At 37.8% G+C, this 20384-nt stretch overlaps 1 protein-coding gene across 11 annotated transcripts in view; it reads right to left on the minus strand.

Annotated features, from left to right (window-relative positions):
* LOC124309325 (spectrin beta chain, non-erythrocytic 1) overlaps positions 1-20384 on the minus strand; it is an 80673-nt gene that overhangs the window by 7736 nt on the left and 52553 nt on the right. For 9 of the 11 annotated variants that reach the window (XM_046772888.1, XM_046772887.1, XM_046772886.1 and 6 more), the window contains 19 exons: positions 17338-19941; positions 16815-17131; positions 15015-15392; positions 13980-14645; positions 13545-13830; positions 12471-12689; positions 11893-12335; positions 10572-10625; positions 8941-9346; positions 8656-8856; positions 7824-8424; positions 6933-7276; positions 6562-6846; positions 4639-5115; positions 3826-4303; positions 2461-3239; positions 2026-2394; positions 1511-1930; positions 39-701 (listed from right to left, as the gene is read on the minus strand). In XM_046772888.1, coding sequence (XP_046628844.1) covers positions 39-701; positions 1511-1930; positions 2026-2394; positions 2461-3239; positions 3826-4303; positions 4639-5115; positions 6562-6846; positions 6933-7276; positions 7824-8424; positions 8656-8856; positions 8941-9346; positions 10572-10625; positions 11893-12335; positions 12471-12689; positions 13545-13830; positions 13980-14645; positions 15015-15392; positions 16815-17131; positions 17338-19941 — 9990 coding nt within the window. The remainder of the gene's footprint in view (positions 1-38; positions 702-1510; positions 1931-2025; positions 2395-2460; positions 3240-3825; positions 4304-4638; positions 5116-6561; positions 6847-6932; positions 7277-7823; positions 8425-8655; positions 8857-8940; positions 9347-10571; positions 10626-11892; positions 12336-12470; positions 12690-13544; positions 13831-13979; positions 14646-15014; positions 15393-16814; positions 17132-17337; positions 19942-20384) is intronic. The other 2 variants (XM_046772880.1, XM_046772879.1) reach the window with 1 other exon arrangement.

A 20384-nucleotide genomic window follows, 5' to 3' on the forward strand; every position in this document is an offset into this window, starting at 1 on the left:
TAATTATCAGATGTTTTCATAACACCCAAAAAACTCACCATCGTAATCCTCCTCAGCGCGCTGAACTTTTCCTCCTGGGCTTCGATTGTCTTTTCGAAATCTTCGTGTTTTCTTATCAAATCTTCAACTTGTGGAATGGTCTCTCCCAATTTACCATCGTGCAGCATAGGCTCCCTGCTCACTATCCAGTTCTCAAGCATTTCAGCTTCTCTCTTAAACAATTGCGTATCTAAATTCTGTTCGTATATACGCTTTCTCTGCTCCCAGGTATCATTGAGTAATTGCTTCCTCTGCTCGAGAACAGATATTTTATCCTCAATCTCTTTGGCTAAGAAATGTCCCTGCTGAATCAGGTCTTTCCCGGTTTTAGAAAATTTGGCAAACGCATCTCGTCGCGTGTCAATCTCAGCTTTGTACTCGTTGTGTCTTGAAATCAGGGATTCAGCTCCAGGCACATCCCTTGCAAGCTCAGGCGCTGTCACTTTAGCAACCATTTCATTTATCCATGCCATCAAGTCTCTGTACTCATCAAAGTAGGCTTGCAGCTGTTCAGCTTGAGCAAGCTTTCCTCTGCGTTGGGCAGCCTTTTCTAACAGGTCATTCCACGACTCTTCCGCTTCTTCATGCTTCACCGCTATATGTTCACGAGCGTCTGGAAACAGTTCTGCCAATCTCGAAGCTTCTGCCATCACAGACTCGACCTGAAATGAGAATTGATGAATGACAGTAATTTTCATTGTAGTAAAAATAGATTAAAACTAAAGAGTGACGAACAACAGAGCTTTTTTACATCAGCTTTTTCAAATTCTAACCTTTTGGGATATACGCGACCGGCTTAAGGTATTTTTAATGCTCAATACCTAAGTTTAATTAATTGGATGTTTGAGTAGGCAAAACTGGGGCAAATTGTTGTACGAGATAAATTCCAAAGTAATGAACAATATCGAGAAATAAAGAGATACATATGAAAAGAATTTTGAATAATCGGGTAAAATGTTTTGAAATAAATTACCTATACCTAAATAAGCAACAGTGAATTACAGTAAATTGAGAATGAAAAATCACATGCTAAGTTCTATGGAAATTCGTGGAAAATTCCATGAATTGCAAATTTTTTTCTTAAAATTTGAGCTACTATCATTTTATAAGGGGAAATGGAGAGATATACAAATAAAAATTGATTCATCTCTTCATCGAATAGAATTTTCTTCTCAAATTTCTGTTGAATTGAATTGGCCGTTTATTCAGAATTTGAGATATGCATGACTGGAAATATAAATTTCAAAAGCTTTTTGACAAGTGTACAGAACATTTGATGCATCACTAAAATTTCATTCAAATTTTGTGCAAATCGATGAAGCCGTTTTCCCTCAATTGATTATGCAACACGTTGTCGAAGAAAATATTTTTTTGATGCAACGTTTGTCGCGATAAATAATACTGTAGGTCGTGCGCTTTATGATCTCGCATATAAAACATATTATTACCAAATTAAAAACTTTGCCATTACCTGTTCTTTGACTGCAGCTAAATCTGTTTCGAAACCTTGATGTTTTCTGACTAACGCCTGAATGGTTTCCAAATCGTGTCCGTATCCATCTGAACTTAAACTGGCCTCTTTTTCTTGTATCCAAGAAATAGTTTCGTCAGCAGTTCTGTCGAACATGTGAACTTGTTTCGCTCCTGCCAACGCCTCTTGCCTGGCATGCGCCAGCTCCTTAAGATCGTCCCATTGCTGTTTGATTTCATCAATTTTAGCATGAATTTTACCAGCTTCCGGATTGTCCTCGTCCAGCAAATTGCGACCTTCATCTATCACCGATGACACCCGGCCTTCACTCGTTCCTAGGCCACCCAAAAAGTTGTCAAAAATTTGAATAAGCAATTCAACATGCTCAACATCGCGTCCGTAATCCTCAGATGCGGCTACCTGAATTATCAAAGCAAAGAGTAAATTTAATGATATGCACACTTGAAACATACATCACAGTGCTGGAAATACTGGGTGGCGGAAAGAAAAATTACTGTTGTTTGATCCCCGATCCACTCGATGACTTCGTCTGCTTCCCTAATGAACTTGTACAACTTTTCGCTCTCCAGAAGCCGCTGTGCTCTAAGTTCACTCAGCTTCTGTAACTCGTCAAATTTAGCTTCGATCTCCGTTTGTTTCTGGGCTATGTTTTTACTGTCAAAATGATGTCTGTCGGTCAACCCTTTAGAAAGCTTTTGCAAGTTGTCAATCGTGTTTTTGAAACTCAGTAAATCACGGTCAATTCCTTCAAGTTTTTTTAACAACGTTTGAACGGAATCCTCATCTTTTCCATAATCTGGTGACGCCAGTTGTGGGCGTTTTTCTTTTATCCATTGTTCGGCTTCCGCCGCTTCGGCATAGAACTGTAAGAAAAAACATTTGTTTTATTTATCCTTCAACGTTTACCGTACCAATAATTCACTATTTACCATTTGTGACTCAACAGCGTCGAGCAATCTGAGTTTTCTGACACTAGCCAGATCCCTCAAGTGAGCCAACTTCTCTTGCAGTTCTAGCGATAATTTTTCAATCTTCTCAGAGGCAAAATGTCCGCTCCTGATCATAACGGCACCTCGACTAACCAATGAGGAAACTACAGGGTCTCTCGAAATCAACTCTGCTTCTAAAGTCTGATGTTTTTTCTGGAGTCTTTGGACAGTGGACAATGAGTTGCCTAAATCGGTGCTCGAAGCTAGTGGTTCTTTCTCACTTAACCAGTGTAGTTCGTCTTCCACATCTCTCGCAAACTGATGCAAGAGCCTAGCGTCTTCAAGATTATCCCTCCGTATTTGAATAGGTTCTTGGAGACTGTAATATCTGTTAATAGCAGCCAAAGCTCTGTCCTGAATTTCGTCTGACATGAAGTGATTTGACTTTTGGAAACTAGATGCAGTTTCTTTGATCGATTCGCATGCTTCGTTATGTCCCAACACATCATTTTCCAAATTTGTATGCCTTTTAAGCAAATTGGCTACGCTGGATAAGTCCTTTCCGTGATCCTCTGACTGAAGCTGAGTTTCAATGTCATCTATCCATGTTTCAAACTCGTCTAATGTACGACCGAATAGCAGCGCTTGATAAGCGTCGTTCAAACGATTTTTCTTCAATTCGCTGGTTTCTTGCAATAGTCTCCATTCCGCTTCTAACTCTTCTACACGTTCACGTATCTCTTTTGAAGCATAGTGATTTTCTTCCATGAGCACCTCACCTGTTGCAATTGTAATCAATTTCATTAATATCCAATATATTCTAAAAAATTTAATTTTTAAGGGAGAGAAAACTGCTAAAAGAGTGGATGAATTTTGGAAATTTATACCTCAAAAGATAATTACTCAATTAGATTTGGATCTGTTTTGTCAAAATTATGTAGATTGAGTTTCATTTGCATATTTTTTCAACCACAATGAATGAATGCGAATCATGTTTATTGACAATAAAGTCAACCAATTCGCGACTGTCCGAAGTAGAAATTCGATTTTGCATCCAAAATTTAAAACTTTTTCATTCAAGTAACAAATAAAATATCGTAATTATGAAATAAGTTCAGAAATCTACTCATGCGTCAATTCCCTTTAAACAAAAACATTTTCTAAGCAAACGTGATTTCGATTAATATGTTAACTGAAAACGGATAATCAATGTAAGATCACAGATTTTACGCATCGGAATTTAGTTTCTCCAACTTTTCAGAATGCATTCTCAATACTGATGAAGAAAATTATGGAATTCAATATGTGAAGTCTCCTTGTATGGCCAAATAGATAAAAGTATCGCAAACAAGAAAGAAGTCGTACCTTCTCCAACAACGGCACCAACTCTTCCACGATTGGCTGTTAATTCACTATCAAAAGCTGCATGTTTTTGAATTTTGCTTTGAAGATTGCTGGAATCTCGATAATTTTCGTCATTAGCAACTTGTTGCTTTTGATGCAGCCACCCTTCAACTTCGTATAAGTTTCTCAGGAATTGCTGAAGCTGATAACTTTCAAACAACTTCTTTCTTCTTGCTGCTGCGCTGTTCTTCAATTTGTCTCGTCTCGCACAGACAGCTCTCAGCCTTTGCTTAATAACTTCCTCATCTGAGTGTTGCTCCTCCAAAATTTCAGCAGCAAATCGTTCAAGTTCTTCTATCCTGACCAACTGTGATCCCAGCATTTTCTCAAATTCTTCATGCTTGCGGACCAAGGTTTCTACCCCGGATAATGATTCACCTAGATCATCATTGTTCAGGAACGCTTCCTTTGTAGCTAACCAACTGTCTGCCTGATCAGCCTGTAATTGAATTTCAATTTTCAACATCATATTACAACAGTACTTCAAATATAATCACGAGATTCTGGGAGAAAATTAGCTTCCATTTGCTGCCATGTGCATTGAATTGATTGGCTCTTTGATTTTTTCTAACAATGTAATTTAGCTTAACAATAATATAAACAGAAGCTGTGGTGACTAATTGATAATACATGTACCAGGCAGCTATAAACCTGTTGTTTTAAATGTTCAATTGGTGAATGATCTATCAAATACATGTACATTATATTAAAAAATTTCACTATCGATGATGAAAAGAAGGATACAAATAACAAAAGATATAAATTTATTTTTACTTGTTCTTTGAACAATTGTAATTGATGCGCCTGTGTGAGTCGCATTCTCCGGCTGTCCCAGGCATCAGCCAATCCTTGTCTTAAGTCTTCAAGGTATTCTAAATTGGGTTTGACGTCCTCGGTAACAGACAGAAGCCGCAGGCCATGTTCTTTGAGAGCTTTGAACGTTTCCTGCCTTCCGTCTATTTCGGCTTTTCTTTCTTGATGTAGTTCGAGCAATGCCTCAGCCTCGGAAATAGTAGTTGGAGCTTCAGAATCATTCATACGCTTAATTGTATCAGCAACCCAAACTTCTAGCTCGTGTAAATCAGCCTGGAATTTGTGCAGTGTATACGCCTCCTTCAAGGCCTCGCGACGTCTTTGCGTCAACTTCTGCAGTGAATCCCAATTTGATTGAAGATCATGCAAAGTAGCGTTTATGGCTACAGCATTTTCCGGATATCTGTGAGACAGTTGTGTTGCTTCTGCTTTGTGACCCTGTTATCAAATAATAAATAGAGTCATGATCATATTAACGAAGAATTTCATTCACGTGTAACCAATATCACCTCTTCTAACTCTATTGTGAAAGTGGTAGACAACAATTTAGAGAAAAGAACCTGCTTGTGAAATATTTTTCGGTCTTATGTATTCACAGAAGTTTGTTAGAGGCGTTTAACACTAATTATTTCAGGTCTTGCCTTCAGTTATAGAAACAGGAAATGTTTATGTGACATTCTACATTAGAGTAAAAAAAAAAAACAATTTGAAGAATTCAAGTTATTTGGTTTTGATGAAAATATAACAGTTAAGAATCATGTCTGAATTACAAAAAAAGCACACACACAACAATGTATTTCGTGTGCAGGAGGATTTTTCCTATAAATCGTGATATTAGTGTACATTACAGATCAAATTGTAATATATGAAATGTAATAACTGTAATAACTGAAATAATAATAACTGTAATAAGTGAAAAATTTGAAATCAGAAAAGTTCATATCTTTGGCAAATTTGTTAATTAAATGCTCAAATCACTGTACAATGTATTCTTTTCAAAGTGCACGTATTCTTTATAATTGACCACCGCACAGGTGAATGTCATAGTCTTGTTGGTCACATCGAATAGTGACTATAAACGTGAAAATAAAGCTGGCCAACAATCTAACAAACTGATTAAATAAGATACACAAATAATTTTGTAACTAAATTATATATATAATTCAGGTTATACTGAAATGGAATTGTAGATTTATTCACATTTAGTCTTTGAGGAGTAGTGATGTTCAAAGTTTAGACAGAGCAGACTAACTGACTGGAATAGTTGCTAAAAATAGATAGGGCAGGGCCTGTGGGAAATTAATTATTACAGAAAGTGTTTATTTGCCCTTCATATGTGGCTGGGTTTTCTCTGTGGTGCTGAATTTCACAAAAATTGAAATCCGAACAATATTTCATGAGAAACATTTTTTTTCAACATGAACCAAGTTCGTGCATGGATAAAAAATTAGACTTGCTGATCGATAGAAGGACCAGAATATCGCATTTTCGTAGGCGCGAAAATCTCGTTCGTAGAATTTATAAATGTGGAAAGTTCAATTACAGAAAATTGAAAACATAGTAAATCAAAATATAGAAAGACAAAGTATAGAAAGGTCAAAACAAGGAACAGCAAAATCGAGAATCTATATACGAATCTATATTATTGAGAGGAATTCTAACGATTCTACATTTTGGCATTCTATATTCTGACCTTTCTAATCTTTTACCTTTCCATACTCCGAATTCCAACATTTTTAAATTCTATATGATAAATTTTCGCTTTTTTAAAAATTCGATATTATCGCCCTTCAATTTTTTGACCTTTCTATATTTTTACCCTCACCCCTAAGTTACTTGTAAAAATATTAATTTACTATCGAGTATTGGTCCAGGGTACAGTACCTTCAATTTCTCCTCAATCGCAGTCATATCTCGCTCCATGGCTTCTTGTTTTCTTTGCAATTGTTCAACAGCCAATAAATCTTTACCAACATCCGTTGTATTCATAGCTACTGCTTTTTCAGAAACTCTTTGACTGGTATCATCCACGTCTCGATTGAATAAATGAATTTCTAAAGCGCCAGCCAGAGTTTCTCTGTATGCACTCAACGCTCCTTGCAACCCCTTCCATTTGTTATTGAAGTTATCCCGACGTTGTTGAACGGCTTTTGATTCGCTGTCTTGTCCCTGATGATTGGAATCAGAATTATGAATATAGTGATGTGACCAAAATTTGATAACAATGTAACGATAAAAATAGTATCATTCAGTACCTGCTTTATGAGCTTGTCGGCCAACGCATTTATGGATTTTATCCTAGAGTCGTCCACTCTCATGTCGCTGTCAACGTCGTCCAATTTTCTTTGAAGACTCAAGCAATGCTCGTAATCTTTGCCAGTGTCACCTGCCTGGATCATCATTTCCTTATCTCTAATCCAAGCCTCAATCTTCTCAACTTGATTATTGAACTCAAGGATATCCTGCGCCTCCTCAAGCCCACGTCCACGATTTTCTGATTCAAGTAACAACTTTCGCCAGGACGCAAGTAAATGATCCAATTGTTCTCGAATTTCTTGACTGGCCGGGTGCCTCTGCCTAAGCAACGTTTCTCCCTTACCTACAAGATTATTATACTTGATTCAGTATGCAACATGAAGCTATAAATAACTTCGTATGTATACATAAAAACTTTGTTTTGGATGTTTTTTCCTATTATACAGATTTACATTTTGTAGCTTTAAGCTGGTGAATTTTTGAATCCAACAAATGTTGGAATCCTAGTAATTTAAGTGGGTATTCTTTATAGATTTATATTATTTATATTTATAAGTATTCTTTTTAAATTATAATCAATTCATAGGTAGGTTTGTTACAGACTATAATGCCAACTAATTAGCCCAGTGACATGTTTTCCGGTGCCCACCATATCTCAGAAATGGCTCAACTAATTTATTTTAAATTTGCAGACAGTATTGTTGAATGTATTATTCTCTTTGTCACAGTGCAATTTTTTTTTTTTTCAATAAACGGCGAATGTTTTAGGTTAAAATTTAATTTTTATAAAAAATTAACGATTTCTGTACTCAAATAATACATAAATGTGATTTTCAAAAATGATGAAATGTCCAAGTAGTACATATGTTTCCACATTTCAATCTACATACCCTTAATTTCTTCAATTCTACCCTGATTGGCGGATAATTCAGCTTGGAAGGCTTGATGCTTCTGTAGCTTCTTTATCTTATCCTCCAAACTAGAAACATCGCCCTTTGACGCTTCAGCTTCAAGTTTCTTTTGCTTTTCACCGATCCAAGACTCGGCTTCTCCAACATCTCTAACGAACTGTGCGTGAAGCAGGCTAGCTTCCAATTTTTGTCTCCTAACGTCACACAAATCACGAACTTTTGCTCGTTTCTGAACAACTTCATTCAATCTCTGAGAAATTGTAGGAGAGTCAAAATGATTCTGGGTCAATAATTTACTTCCATGTTCTTGAAGCGCTCCCAGTTTTTCCTCCTGGGTAACTAACAGTTTTTCAAATTCATTGTGTTTCTTGACTTGGTTGTCAACCTCTTCGACTGAAACACCAAAATTGTCACCGCTTAACCCGGCTTCTTGAGTTGCAGACAAATTATCTATCTGCTTTGCATCTCTCAGGAAGAAATGTAGGTCTATCAGTTGATCTAGATGCACTTTCTTCTGCTGCCAAGCTGTGTGCAATTTCTGACGCTCCTCAAGCAGTTGATTACATTTCTCTTCTACTTCCTATAATTAATACAAACAGACATATCTGAATATCATTTCTTGGTCTGATTATAGGAAGATTTGAATGAACTGACATAGGTACATGAAGATAATAATAATGATCAGTCCACATCGACATACTGGGGATTCGAACTCAAGTCCTCCAGTTCCGCAGCCTCGCAGGCTACATGCCGCACTACTCGGTAGTAGGATACATAGGTATGTTCACATATTGAAATAATAAATGCTTACCGGTGCTGCATAGTGACCAGTTTGCACCATCGCTTCACCAAGATCCAGAACTGCACTGAAACTATCCTCTCGGGCTTCAATTTCTCCCTTCAGAGCCTCATGTTCCGCCTTCAGAGTTTGCGCACTGGCCGCATCCCGCACTTTATCTTCGGTTGACATTGTCGCACGTAATCCAGCAGCCCAACTCATTAGATCGCGAACCTTGTAGAGAAGAGTATTAGATGAACAATGTAGCTAAATCGATTGGAAGAAGCCACTGAAATACCTGTAAAAACGGACGAATACCTGTGTCAGGAAACGTTGCAAATCGCAGCTGGCTTGCAGCTGGTCTCTTCGATGAGCAGATCGTTCTTGTAGTTGCTCCCAATTAGCGACAACAAATTGTTGCTGCTGATCGATATGAGATCTATTATTGCCAGGATAAAGTACTTGAAGTCTTGATGCATCTTCAACCAAGACCTGTAGCTGCGCTTCCAGAGCAACAAGGTCATTCTCGAATCCTTCGTGGCGCCTGATCAAAGCAAGAACGGAATTCAAGTCTCGACCTAAGTCCTCTGGCAGAGCAGCATCCTTCTCTTGAATACGAGACAAAGCCTCTGCCACATCACGATGGAACCGATGAATCTCTCCTGCGGCTTGTAAACGCTGTTCGCGATGCTGCATTAAGCCTAGTAGATGCTGCCACGATTCTCTATATTGGAAGAGTTTCATGGAAACCATTAGCTTTCAGTATTCCAATTCACATGAAAAAACGCCGTAGCATTTTCCGCTTACTGCACTCGATATGCACTGAATGCTATTTTCTCAGACTTTAACTAATGAGATCACTTTAGAAAATTGCATTCGATACGCACTGAGTGGGGAAAATGAAAAATACTATAGGCAAATCAGAGTACAGGTTTACAAAGACAAGACATTGACATAACCCTTTCGGACTGGTTGTCCACTCCGGTTGACATACATTTCAAAAATTCATATCAAAAGTTTCACTAATTAAATTTGTTTTTTAGGGGGGGTTTTGTCAATAGTTCCGTTAACTACTTGAAAAAAAATATATTAAAGACTGTTCGTTCATTTAAATATGTTTTATAGTCAAAAAAGCGCAGCTAAAGTAGTGGCAAAAAGATGTATGTAATTGTTTCTAATTTTACATAGGCTGTTTAACATTAATTTTTTGTCTGCAAAAAACATTTGTGTTTTTAGAATAGTCTGAAATGTCATGAAAGAAATGTATAAACTCGGTTAATATTAACACACAGTTGTAAACCTGAAAAACATCACATGTCCATTGCAATGGACATGGGTATAACTTTTGATATAGATTTAGGAAAATTCTGAGAAACATAGATATCTTAGTCGAAAGATACAGAATCGAAATGAATTAAAAAAAGGAATGTTTACCACTTGGTTTAATCAGTTCTGAAACTGATAATTGTAAACGATGATAGTCCCAAGGATGAAAAGAACGGTTGATAATTTACCACAAATTGGACTTACTACATACAATGTGTTACGATTGCAATTCTCCAGTATTTAATTAATAGAAATATTAACAAACTAGGGAAGCTGTATTTTGTGCGCATTTGTGCAATAAGGAGAATCAATAGTGCAATCCATTTTGCTGACTATAAGACATAAGTTGAAGCAAAAATATCAGTCGCTAATGGATATAATTATTACATCTATGATTATGTTTCCATGCATTAGTTAATCAGTTCAAATCTGTATTACACATATTGTGACTGGAAAGAAAAATAGAATAAGAAAAAAGAACAGCGACAGTGAAAGGATATATTTACACAATTTAATGTTATGTTAGTAAAGTACAACTCATCCTGAATTAGCTGTAGTGTCCTCCACGTAGGTAAAAACAGACACAACGGACGGACAAACTCATTCTCAGAATTCAAACTCACCGTATCAGAGTATGCTGCTTTAAAACCTGTTGCACTGGGTCATCGTCGTTCTCTCTAAATTGAATTCGTATTCACAGAGTTGGTTAGTTACCAGCACCAAAAAATATTGCGTTGAAGAATTATTCTGTAGCTTTCAATTAAAATAGGGCTGTCATTTAATATTAAACTACCGTAAAAAAATATTGGTATTGATCAAAAAACGAAACTCTTCATCTTTTTTCTCCAACTTTCAGCAGCATCATCTGATGAATTCAAATGCACTGGTATTGAGGGAATAGATACGAGTCAGTGGATGAAGAGTAACAAAATTTTGGGGATTTATATCTCAACAAATAATTCAATTCAATTGTTGTTTTTGTTATTCAGAATTACTGCAGACTGAGCTTCATTTCTGTATTTCTCTAAATCAGAATCAATTTATCGAAATCATTGTTATTGACAATAATGTCAACCGTTTTGCTCGATGACATGTTTTTTACTGCCTACGATATCTAAAATACGGTACAACCGATTTCTTTCAAATTTGGAGCCAAGTGTTATTGGATAGTTTAACCTCATCGGAAGGACGTTCGGTTATTTTTAAACATCACATCGATTATCAACTTCGAACATTCGTCATTTTGATGAATAAACTGAAAAATTGCATCATTACAAAAAGAATGAACTGTCAAAAAAAAATTACCTCAAAATTCAAAGTATATCGGCTAAGCCATAGTTGAGATATTATGGGTACCATAAAACATGTCATTTAGCGAATCGGGTGACATGATTATCAATAACAATGCATCCTATCGATTGATTCTAATAAGCAAGCAATCAAATTAAACACATTCTACATATTTTTAAACAAAACAAACCCTAATTGAATCGCATAATCGGTTGTCGAAGTATAGATTTCCAAAATTGACCCACTTTTTTAGCTGTCTACTCGTATAATACCTCTTTGATTTGTCTATTTGAATTGGTTATTTTTCCCATCTATGCACAACTCAATATTACATATTCTTGGATCTGTCAGCCCTAGATTAAAATTGCTATTACACTACAATATTTTTTACATAGAAGTTGGTTAAGTGATTGAATTGTAAAAAGTATAACATGGGTTAATATACACACACAAGGTAGAAGTGAAAACCTAGTCCATAGCAACCAAAAAAGAATGCCAGAGAAGAATGAAAGAAAAATCAAACACAATCATAGCTAAAACTAAGATGAGCTTTTTTTTTAAGTACTTTTTATGAAAGATTTTCTTTGTACAATATGGAGAAATACATGATCATGGCACTAAATAACCAACGAATGATGCTACTGAATTTCTTACCCAAGCTGCTCTTGACGTTTCTCAATATCCTGAATGTAAGGACTGTCATTGGCTATCAATTTTTTCGCCAAATCCTCACACTGATTGAACCTCTCAGATCCAGCTTCGATTCTGTGCTTGAAATCATCAAATTTAGCTTGCAGCACGAGCAAATGTTCATAGTCTTGTCCGTAATCCTCGGAGGCTGCTGCCTGTTCTTGTTCCTTTATCCATTGTTCCAACTCTGTACTTTCAAGGAAATATTCGTGCCGATACATGCTCTCCATGAGGCGCTGTTGTCGCGCGGTAGCCAGCCTCTGAAGTGCTCGCATTTGTTGAGCAATCGCTTGCTGTTTACTAGCTATTGATTTACTGTCTGGATGTTTCGCGTTTATCATCGCTGTAGCCATGTGACCCATTTCTGTTACAATTCCATTGTAAGTATCCAGCTCCAAATCTAAAGCCTGTAAATTACGATCGAGTCAATAACAATCAAACTTTCCCAAATATGATTTTACCACAGGCGCCAAGCATTTCAGTTGGTAGCTTGAATTTTGCGTACATCCACGATTACATACGGAAGATGTGGGACAAATTACCTTGTGCTTCGTGAGTAATTTAGTAGCAGCGTCCCGATCCCTGCCATAGTCTGTTGAACTGAGGACGTCGTTTTTCTCACCAAGCCAGCTTTCTACCTCTCCAGCTTCGAAAAAGAACTCTTGAGCTTTCAGCGACAAGTCTAATGCCCGACTTCGAATATCTGCCTTATCTTGTAAATCCTTCCAGGCATCTTCCAGCTCTTCGCAAAGATCTTGAATCTGTCAGTAAAGTAAAAACGTGATTAACGGCATGTGGTAGTTTTTCAGACAAGTAAACCAGTCTTGTGACCTGGATTTGTAGTTAGTGAAACATCAGTTGATTTAGGGGATATTTTATCAGCCAAAGCATCGTGAAAATTTAGAGCTAATAATCTGAATAAAATAGGTTTCCGTCAAGTCATACAAAGTGCCATCTACTTTGAACAATTTATCACTTTTTTGATGAGAAAATAAGGTACATGGTGCAGGGTGTGATGTACATTGTATGAAAATTCCGAGTTCCCTGTATCGTTCAACTGATGTGTTTTTTCCTGTTAAAACTGTGCTAGAAAAACGATACTTATTGAATTAAAAGATAAAACATTAAATTGATTAGGCGATCCTCAAACAAATACACGCAAGACCAGGCTGTGAGTGAAAAAGATTTGAATTTCATTTAATTAATAAATACGGTATTAATATCTATATATACTTTCAATGATGCAGCAATAATAAAAAGCGGTAAAAATCCGTAAATGCAGAAACAAAAAATCAGACATCTTTGTTCAAACTTATACAGTACAATATCCATATATGCATGCTTGATTTCAAAACTCCGATTATTTATTCACGCCACATAAATTCATGTTACTCGTGTATTACTCTCCATGCAAGATTGTCCATCTTACCTCGACGGACCCACAAATCGTGACGGTGCTCCAGCTATGCAGAAATGACAAATTCTTATCGTACTTGCATATTGTATATTGAACAGTGTGCACACGGTTGTTTCTTTTTTCAAACAATATTCTCAAATCAAGGCGCAATAGGAGAAAATTAGATTCTATGCATTGATTGGAATCAATATCAACTTACCTTCTTTCGTTCAGGATGAACTTGGTCAATTAAAGCGGCGCCGGATGCTAATGTTTTATCAATCATCGGCTGGTGACCGGCAATTTCCGCCTCAAGTTTCTTATGCTTCTTGTGAAGAGATTGAGCTTGGTACAAATTTTGCCCAAGTGTTGTTGAAGACGCTTGCGGGAGATGATCATTGATCCACTGCAACTCAGCGTCCAGTTCAAATCCAAATTTGTGGAAGCGTAAACTCTCTTCTAGAGCTTCGCGCCGTTTTTGGGCCGGTTCTTTCAAGCTGTGGAATCTATACAAAAATTTGTTCGTTTCAATAAGCACAGATATCAATACCATTGCATGTGTGCAGCTGTAGAATTCGAATGTTGCATTATTTTATTTAATCCTTTTTAAATTCTGTTTTTCTAAGTGCTGATTCAGAAAACAGGTGGCACTTACTTCTTCTGGGTAGCCTGGCTGTCCTTCAAAATATTCGCAGCGTCGAAGTGCCCTTCATGGGCCATCTCTTCACCCATCGCAACCAAGTCTCCAACCTTCTGTTCCCACTGGTTCATATCGTTTTCTAGAATCTGGTGTTTTTTCAGGAGTTCTTTGCAACTTCGTAAATCAGTACCAACTAGCCTACTTTGCAAGGAGGTTTGAATTTCTTCGAGTTTTAACCTAGCATCCTCCATTGTACGATTATACCCGTGTTGTGCAGCAGCCTGTCGCAGTCTGCGTCCTTTGTCAAGCGAAAGAGCGACTAAGCGCTCCCACTGATCGTTCAATTCCTTCAACGTTTTAGCAACGTCATTGGACCTATAATTTTCTTCGGAAATTAATGCTTTTCCAGCTTTGTTAACTGCGCGAAGTTGTCCTTCGTTTGCTCTAAGCTCACGCTCAAACGCTTCATGCTTCTGCAGTTTTCTCTCCAAATTATTCAAGTCACGATAACTTTCATCAGATGCAGTCTTCATTTTATCCCCAAGCCAACCTCGGAGATCGTCTACTTCTGCCGAAAACTGTTGGAAATGTTCCGAAGCTTTAAGAGCTGCGCGACGTTGTTGAGCTGCATCTTTTACCGCTGCTCGACGGGCCAATACTTGATTTCGTCTATCTGCGATGCTGCGATAGAAAATAATGTTTTTCTTAATGTGTATTAGAAAGAAATTACACGAAGCTAAACAGGATAATTTTTAGCAACTGATAAGGTCAATGGAATGAGTGTATCTGCAGACATTAGTTGGATAAACTAAAAAGCGGAGCAGTTTTCCAATAGGCACAACTATATGATCGCATTCTTAGTCTCCAAAAATTTCTTCATAGCAAATAAATAGGTTCTGCGTTTTACAATTGTGCCTAACGATGGAGTTTTGCATAAATTCATCAAAATGTAACATCAAAAAAAATTCGGTAGAATTCTGAGGACTAGACTGAGCTTATTTCACTTAAAAAATTATTGACTAAATATTATGCTTCATTTAATATACTCACTAATCTTTGTCATAGTGATTCTGGCCGATTAACTTGTCTGCAGTATCGCTGAAAGCTTTCAGTCTGTCATCTTGTGCTTGAAGCGTATTTTCAAATTTCTCATGTCGTTTGAGCAGAGCTTCAGCGTCATCAAGAGTCTCTCCCAAATCTGTGAATTCTAGGAACGCTTCATGGGAACTTGTCGTTGCTTCGATTTGATCAGATTCGCGATTGAATTGTTGCAACTCCAGACACTGTCGAAGCCATTCTTCTTTCGTATTCCAGTTAGACAGTACCCCTTGATGCAAGCCGTTCAATCTGTCCAGTCTTTCTCGGACATCCACGAGCCCAGGGTTACGCTGGAGCAGCTGATTGCCAAGCTCCTCAACTTCTCTGAATCTTTGAGTGATGCACAATTATTATTAGTGACTTCAATACATACGTCAATTTTTTTTACTGTATTGGGGCAGACACACCAATCATCTAAAAGCGAGCCAGGCAAAAATTTTTAATTTTTTGCAATTTTCATATCTTGTAAGATCTAGTAGGATACAAAAAAAGTTTACCTTGGTTTAGACGTCTAGATGTTACAGTTAATGCAATTTTATACTCAATTTCAATGTATCACCAAATATCTACGGTCCATGGATCTCAAGTCTGAACAAAAGCATAACAGCCATATTTTACATGCAACTATATGCGATAATCAATTATCACGAATTCATGGATTTCACCCCATTTCTTTACTTTTGCGTAAAACCAAAATGTTTTAGCATGTTTTTGTTTAGAAGTGCATGCAGAATGTGGCTGTTTTGTCTTTTCTTTACATTTGAGATGCGGGGACTTAGATATTTGGAGATATCTAAGTCAATATCAAAATCGAGTACATCAAAATATCATATAACGAAGATTTGAAAGTGCAACTGAAGTTATTGTAATTGAATCTAGTTGACACAATATTTCCTTATCACGGCAACATATTGAAAAAGCACAGATTTCAGGGGCAACAGTACAATTATTGAAGACTGATGAGATCTCTGCAAAGAAAAAGTAGCGCCATTTGACCTATTTTAATGATATGGAGGTCAATTTGTTCGTAAATCAATTCTCTGCTATACGTTTGGTAAATAAGCCTTAAGAAGAAACACACTGATTAATTCTTCTAACTATAAAGAGTTTGATTTTTACATTCGAATTTTTATTGTATTCTTATCGCGGAAAAAGAATATGTATTTATACAAGGAACATGTTTTAAAAAAAAACAACCTTTCCATTAAATATTCCCCAACTTTTATCTTTAATTGCTTATTTATACATGAAAGGTCGCAGTTTCTTGCATAAAAAATTCATTGTTTTGAAACGTGTCGAAAATGGAATTATGACGGATTCCATGATCTTGTTAAATTTGAGATAAAAGTTGAGGAATATTGTAAAAAAAAAAAAAAAAAAGAACTACTACTTTTAGTGAAAAAAAACGTGTTTTTGTTGCGAGTACTGAGGATCCAGCCAAAAACGGATTCCATGGTTGAAATATCACACTTGTTTACATTCAAAATAACTTGGATTATATTCTTTTCCGCAATAAGCTTACAACGAAAAATCCAGTGTGCAAATAAAACCGTTTGAAGTTTTCAAGTTAATCAATATATTTTTCATAAATCGTAAAAGTTAGAGAATTAAACCTACAAAATTTTATTATGCGCTACAAGATATCAGAGGAGCAAAAAAATTGAAATTCGGGCCTTGGATCGTTAATAGATATTTGATGAACCTAACCATTGACATTAAAGTAGAGAAATTTAATATTTCTAATATACATACTCGTCCTCCCGTGCTTTAATGTCTTCTCCAAGTTCCATGTGCTGTTTCCTAAGCTTTTCGGCTGTCGCCACGTCTCTTACCGGTTCCTCAGCTTTCATAGCGTCTTGGACATTAGCGACCCAGTTTATGAGGTTCTTTGAACTGTTCATAAAGATTTGCTGGCCTACTGCATCTTCCAGACGCGATCTACGCTCTTTGGCTTTGGTCTGAACTTTGTGCCACAGATCTCGAATTTCGTTTTGACGAGTATTCACGTTACTCAGTTCATGGGGATAAGAATTTTTAACACTGTTAGCCAGCAAGTTTACACGACGAACCTTAATAAACAATAAAAAGAATATGTCAATATGGTTTTTTTTTTTATTTATACATCAATCTCGTAAAGATTCTCATACAAAATTAGCCACCTATTAAACTGGGTTTTTCGGAATTTGTTTCACAAGTTTTAACAAATTTGTCCAAAAATCAATACTTTCGTAGCTAGTTCTGTACAAAAGTTTCTACGTACTGAATAGTTAGTTACCTTTTCCTCAACTGGCGCCAACTCTCTTTCAAGATGCTGATGTCTTCTTTGCAAAGCTTGAACTGTTTTCAAATCAGGTCCTAGTTCGGCAGTATCAAGCTGGGTCATTTTTTCAAGCATCCAGTCATGAGCCTCGTCGCAAGTTCTGTTGAACAATTCAACACTGGAAGCTCCTTCGAGGCTTTTTTCTTTCTGGGCTTTGAGCCAGTTGAGATGTTCCCAGAGCTGATGAATGTGCTTCTGCCTCGCTTTCACTTTGTCCAATTGACTATGTCCCTGATTGACGAAATCTTGAACTGCCGCATCTATCGCTTCGACACGTTTACCTGAGGCCGATAAGTCCGTCAAAAACTTTTCATATTTCCTCTTGGCAGTCTCCACATTATCACCGGAATCGTCGGCTCGCAACATCTTCTCTTTGTCCTTTATCCACTTTTCAAAGTCGTCACACTCCCTATAAAACCCGTATAGTCTGATCGCATCCTCTAATAATGCGTGACGTTTTGCTGCGAGGTCCTGCAGTTCGTTGTAGGTGTAGTTTATTTTCTTCTGACGTTTTTCGACGCTGTCACTGTCATCAACTGTCTTCCGTTTTATCGGTCTAACGGCAGACTTTACAGACTTGACCCTCCTGACCGGAACCACCTGCTTCACCATTCGAGTCTTCTTAACTCGCTGGGTCGTCTTTACTTTCTCGGGTCTCTTCACCTTCACCTGAATCACTTTTGGCTCTATCTCACGCACATAGTTTGCCGGCACAAAACCATCCGTACCATCAGCTTTCCTCACGCTCCACCAATCCGGATTTGTCTTGTTCAAGAGGAACATTATTTCACCTTTGGCCATATGCATTCCTTGCCCGTTGAAGGGATAGAGACTTCGAACCTGAGGCACCAATCGATCTTCTAATATCGTTCTCGGCTCCAAACGCTCGACGATTTCATCGACCCATTCGTCCTGTGGTACCAGCCGCACTTCTTTGCCCCATTCCTCTTGTTCCAATTCAGCAACGGGCTCAGGATCCGCGGATAACTCAAGGGTGGAAATTCCCGCCTTGATCAACTTGTCAGCTTGGGTATTTAGCGAATGTACGTCCCCTTTGTAGGCGTTCAATTCACCCTGCAGATCTTTGTGTCTCTGTAAAAGCGCCTGAGCGCTTGGCTCGTCGACGCCATAATCTTGGGAAGCGACTAAGGCCATCTTTTCATTCAGCCAGGAGTCTGCCTCGTTTGCATCTGTATAGAATTGATAAGCTTCGGCTGCACCATCGAGTTGTTTCTTCCTTAATGCGGCCAATTCTTCTAGAACTTTCCAATGCTCCTGCAGAGAATCAATACGGTTTTGTATCTCTAGCGACAACGGATGGCTATCAGATATTAGCTTTCTTCCTGCACTGCACAGCTGTTCGGACTTCGGTCTACGGGCCTTCATTTCGTCCTGTAGTACTTTGTGCTTTTGTTGAAGCGATATCACCGCGCGTAAATCTTTTGCTGATATTCCTGCTTTGCAGATTCGCTGCTTTTCAACGAGCCAGGACTCTTCGTCTTCGTGATCTTGAAGGAAGTGATAAAAGTTTCTCGCATCTTCAAGTCTGCCTTTACGTTCTTTACTATTTTCGACTAGCTCGTCGTAGGCCTGATTCAAGTGGTCCAGTTTCTGCTGAAGCAGCGGCGCCTCTTTGCTGGCCGGTGCAACAAGATGCTGAGTCGCTTGGCGACCGAGTCTCCTTTGAGTCTCTCCCAACGCTGTAACCTGCAATTCTTGAAGGCTGTGCTTCTGGAGTAGATCTTCGACACCAAGCAAATGTGGGCCGACATCGGTGCTCTGGAAATTCAATTGAAGTTCTTGAATCGTTGCCAAAGTAGCGTCGATTTCTCTCATCATTCCCATCAGGGAGCATAACGCTGCTAAATTGATTTTGTGATGATCTAGGAGGGCCAGAAGCTCCTTCCACCTCTGCAGTACCTCTTGTTCTCTAGCCTTAACTCTTTCTAGCCCGTGGTAATTCTCTCTGACTAATTCATCGGACATGTTTGTTAGATCGTGGAATCGCTCTTCTCTAGCCAGGATATCCGCGCTAATTGCTTCATGCTTCTTCACCGTGGCGTCTACTTGAGCAAGATTGCTCCCATATCGAGGGTCCGACAATACTTGGATCATTTCTTTCAGGTATCCTTCTCTCAGTACACTTTTTCTCTCAAATTTGTAGTTAAGCTGCTCCAATCTTTCTTGTCGAAGTAATTCCGTCCTCAGAGCCACTTCTCGTCGATGTTCAGCTCGCTCTAGTTCTACCCAATTACGTTCTATGTCATGAACGAGCTGCCCTTCTTGAGGTGTAAATGCCGGCTGATTCAAGGACTTTAATTGAGTGTTTATGTGGAAGTACAAAGCCTCGATTTCTGATCTTTCTTTATATTTTGGTGGTTTCTCTACGGTCCTGTACTGCTTGAAGGAAAGCAGTTCCCGCTGGATTCCCTCCAATGAATTTGGGAAGTTACGGTCTTCCAAAACAGTGATCGTTGATTTTATCCACTCCAGCAAATCGGTCGTCAACTTTTCATAATGCACTTTCATTTTGTCTGTGTCCATCATCTGGCCCACGATCTAAACGAGAAAAGATTCAGTGAAAAGCAGTTTTATGGAATTCTCACTTGGATGGGATGAAATCATGGATTGTGAATTGTTATCGATGTTTGTTGAAAGAGTAATCAATGTTTTACAATTTTGCTTTCCACCAACCATTTAAAGATCAAAACGCACCAGCAATTAAGTACACATCGTTGGATATCTATACAGGATTACTTAAGGTAATAAATGTACAAGTATGTTTACGGTAAAATCTTAATGAAACTTCGTATGCAGGATGTATCTTGTACGTACATACCACGTTACTGTGCACATAATTTTACGCTCTATTTCAGGTTTGATAAAAAAATATTTTATACACAAGTTGAGCGGCTTTGAGGAATGCACTATGAAGAATTGTAGAATTATAGTATTATTTTTCTCAATAAGTCGGGTAGATTAAAAAAAACTCTTTTTAAAAA

The sequence above is a fragment of the Neodiprion virginianus genome, chromosome 7 (genome assembly GCF_021901495.1).
Source record: "Neodiprion virginianus isolate iyNeoVirg1 chromosome 7, iyNeoVirg1.1, whole genome shotgun sequence".
Lineage (NCBI taxonomy): Eukaryota > Metazoa > Arthropoda > Insecta > Hymenoptera > Diprionidae > Neodiprion > Neodiprion virginianus.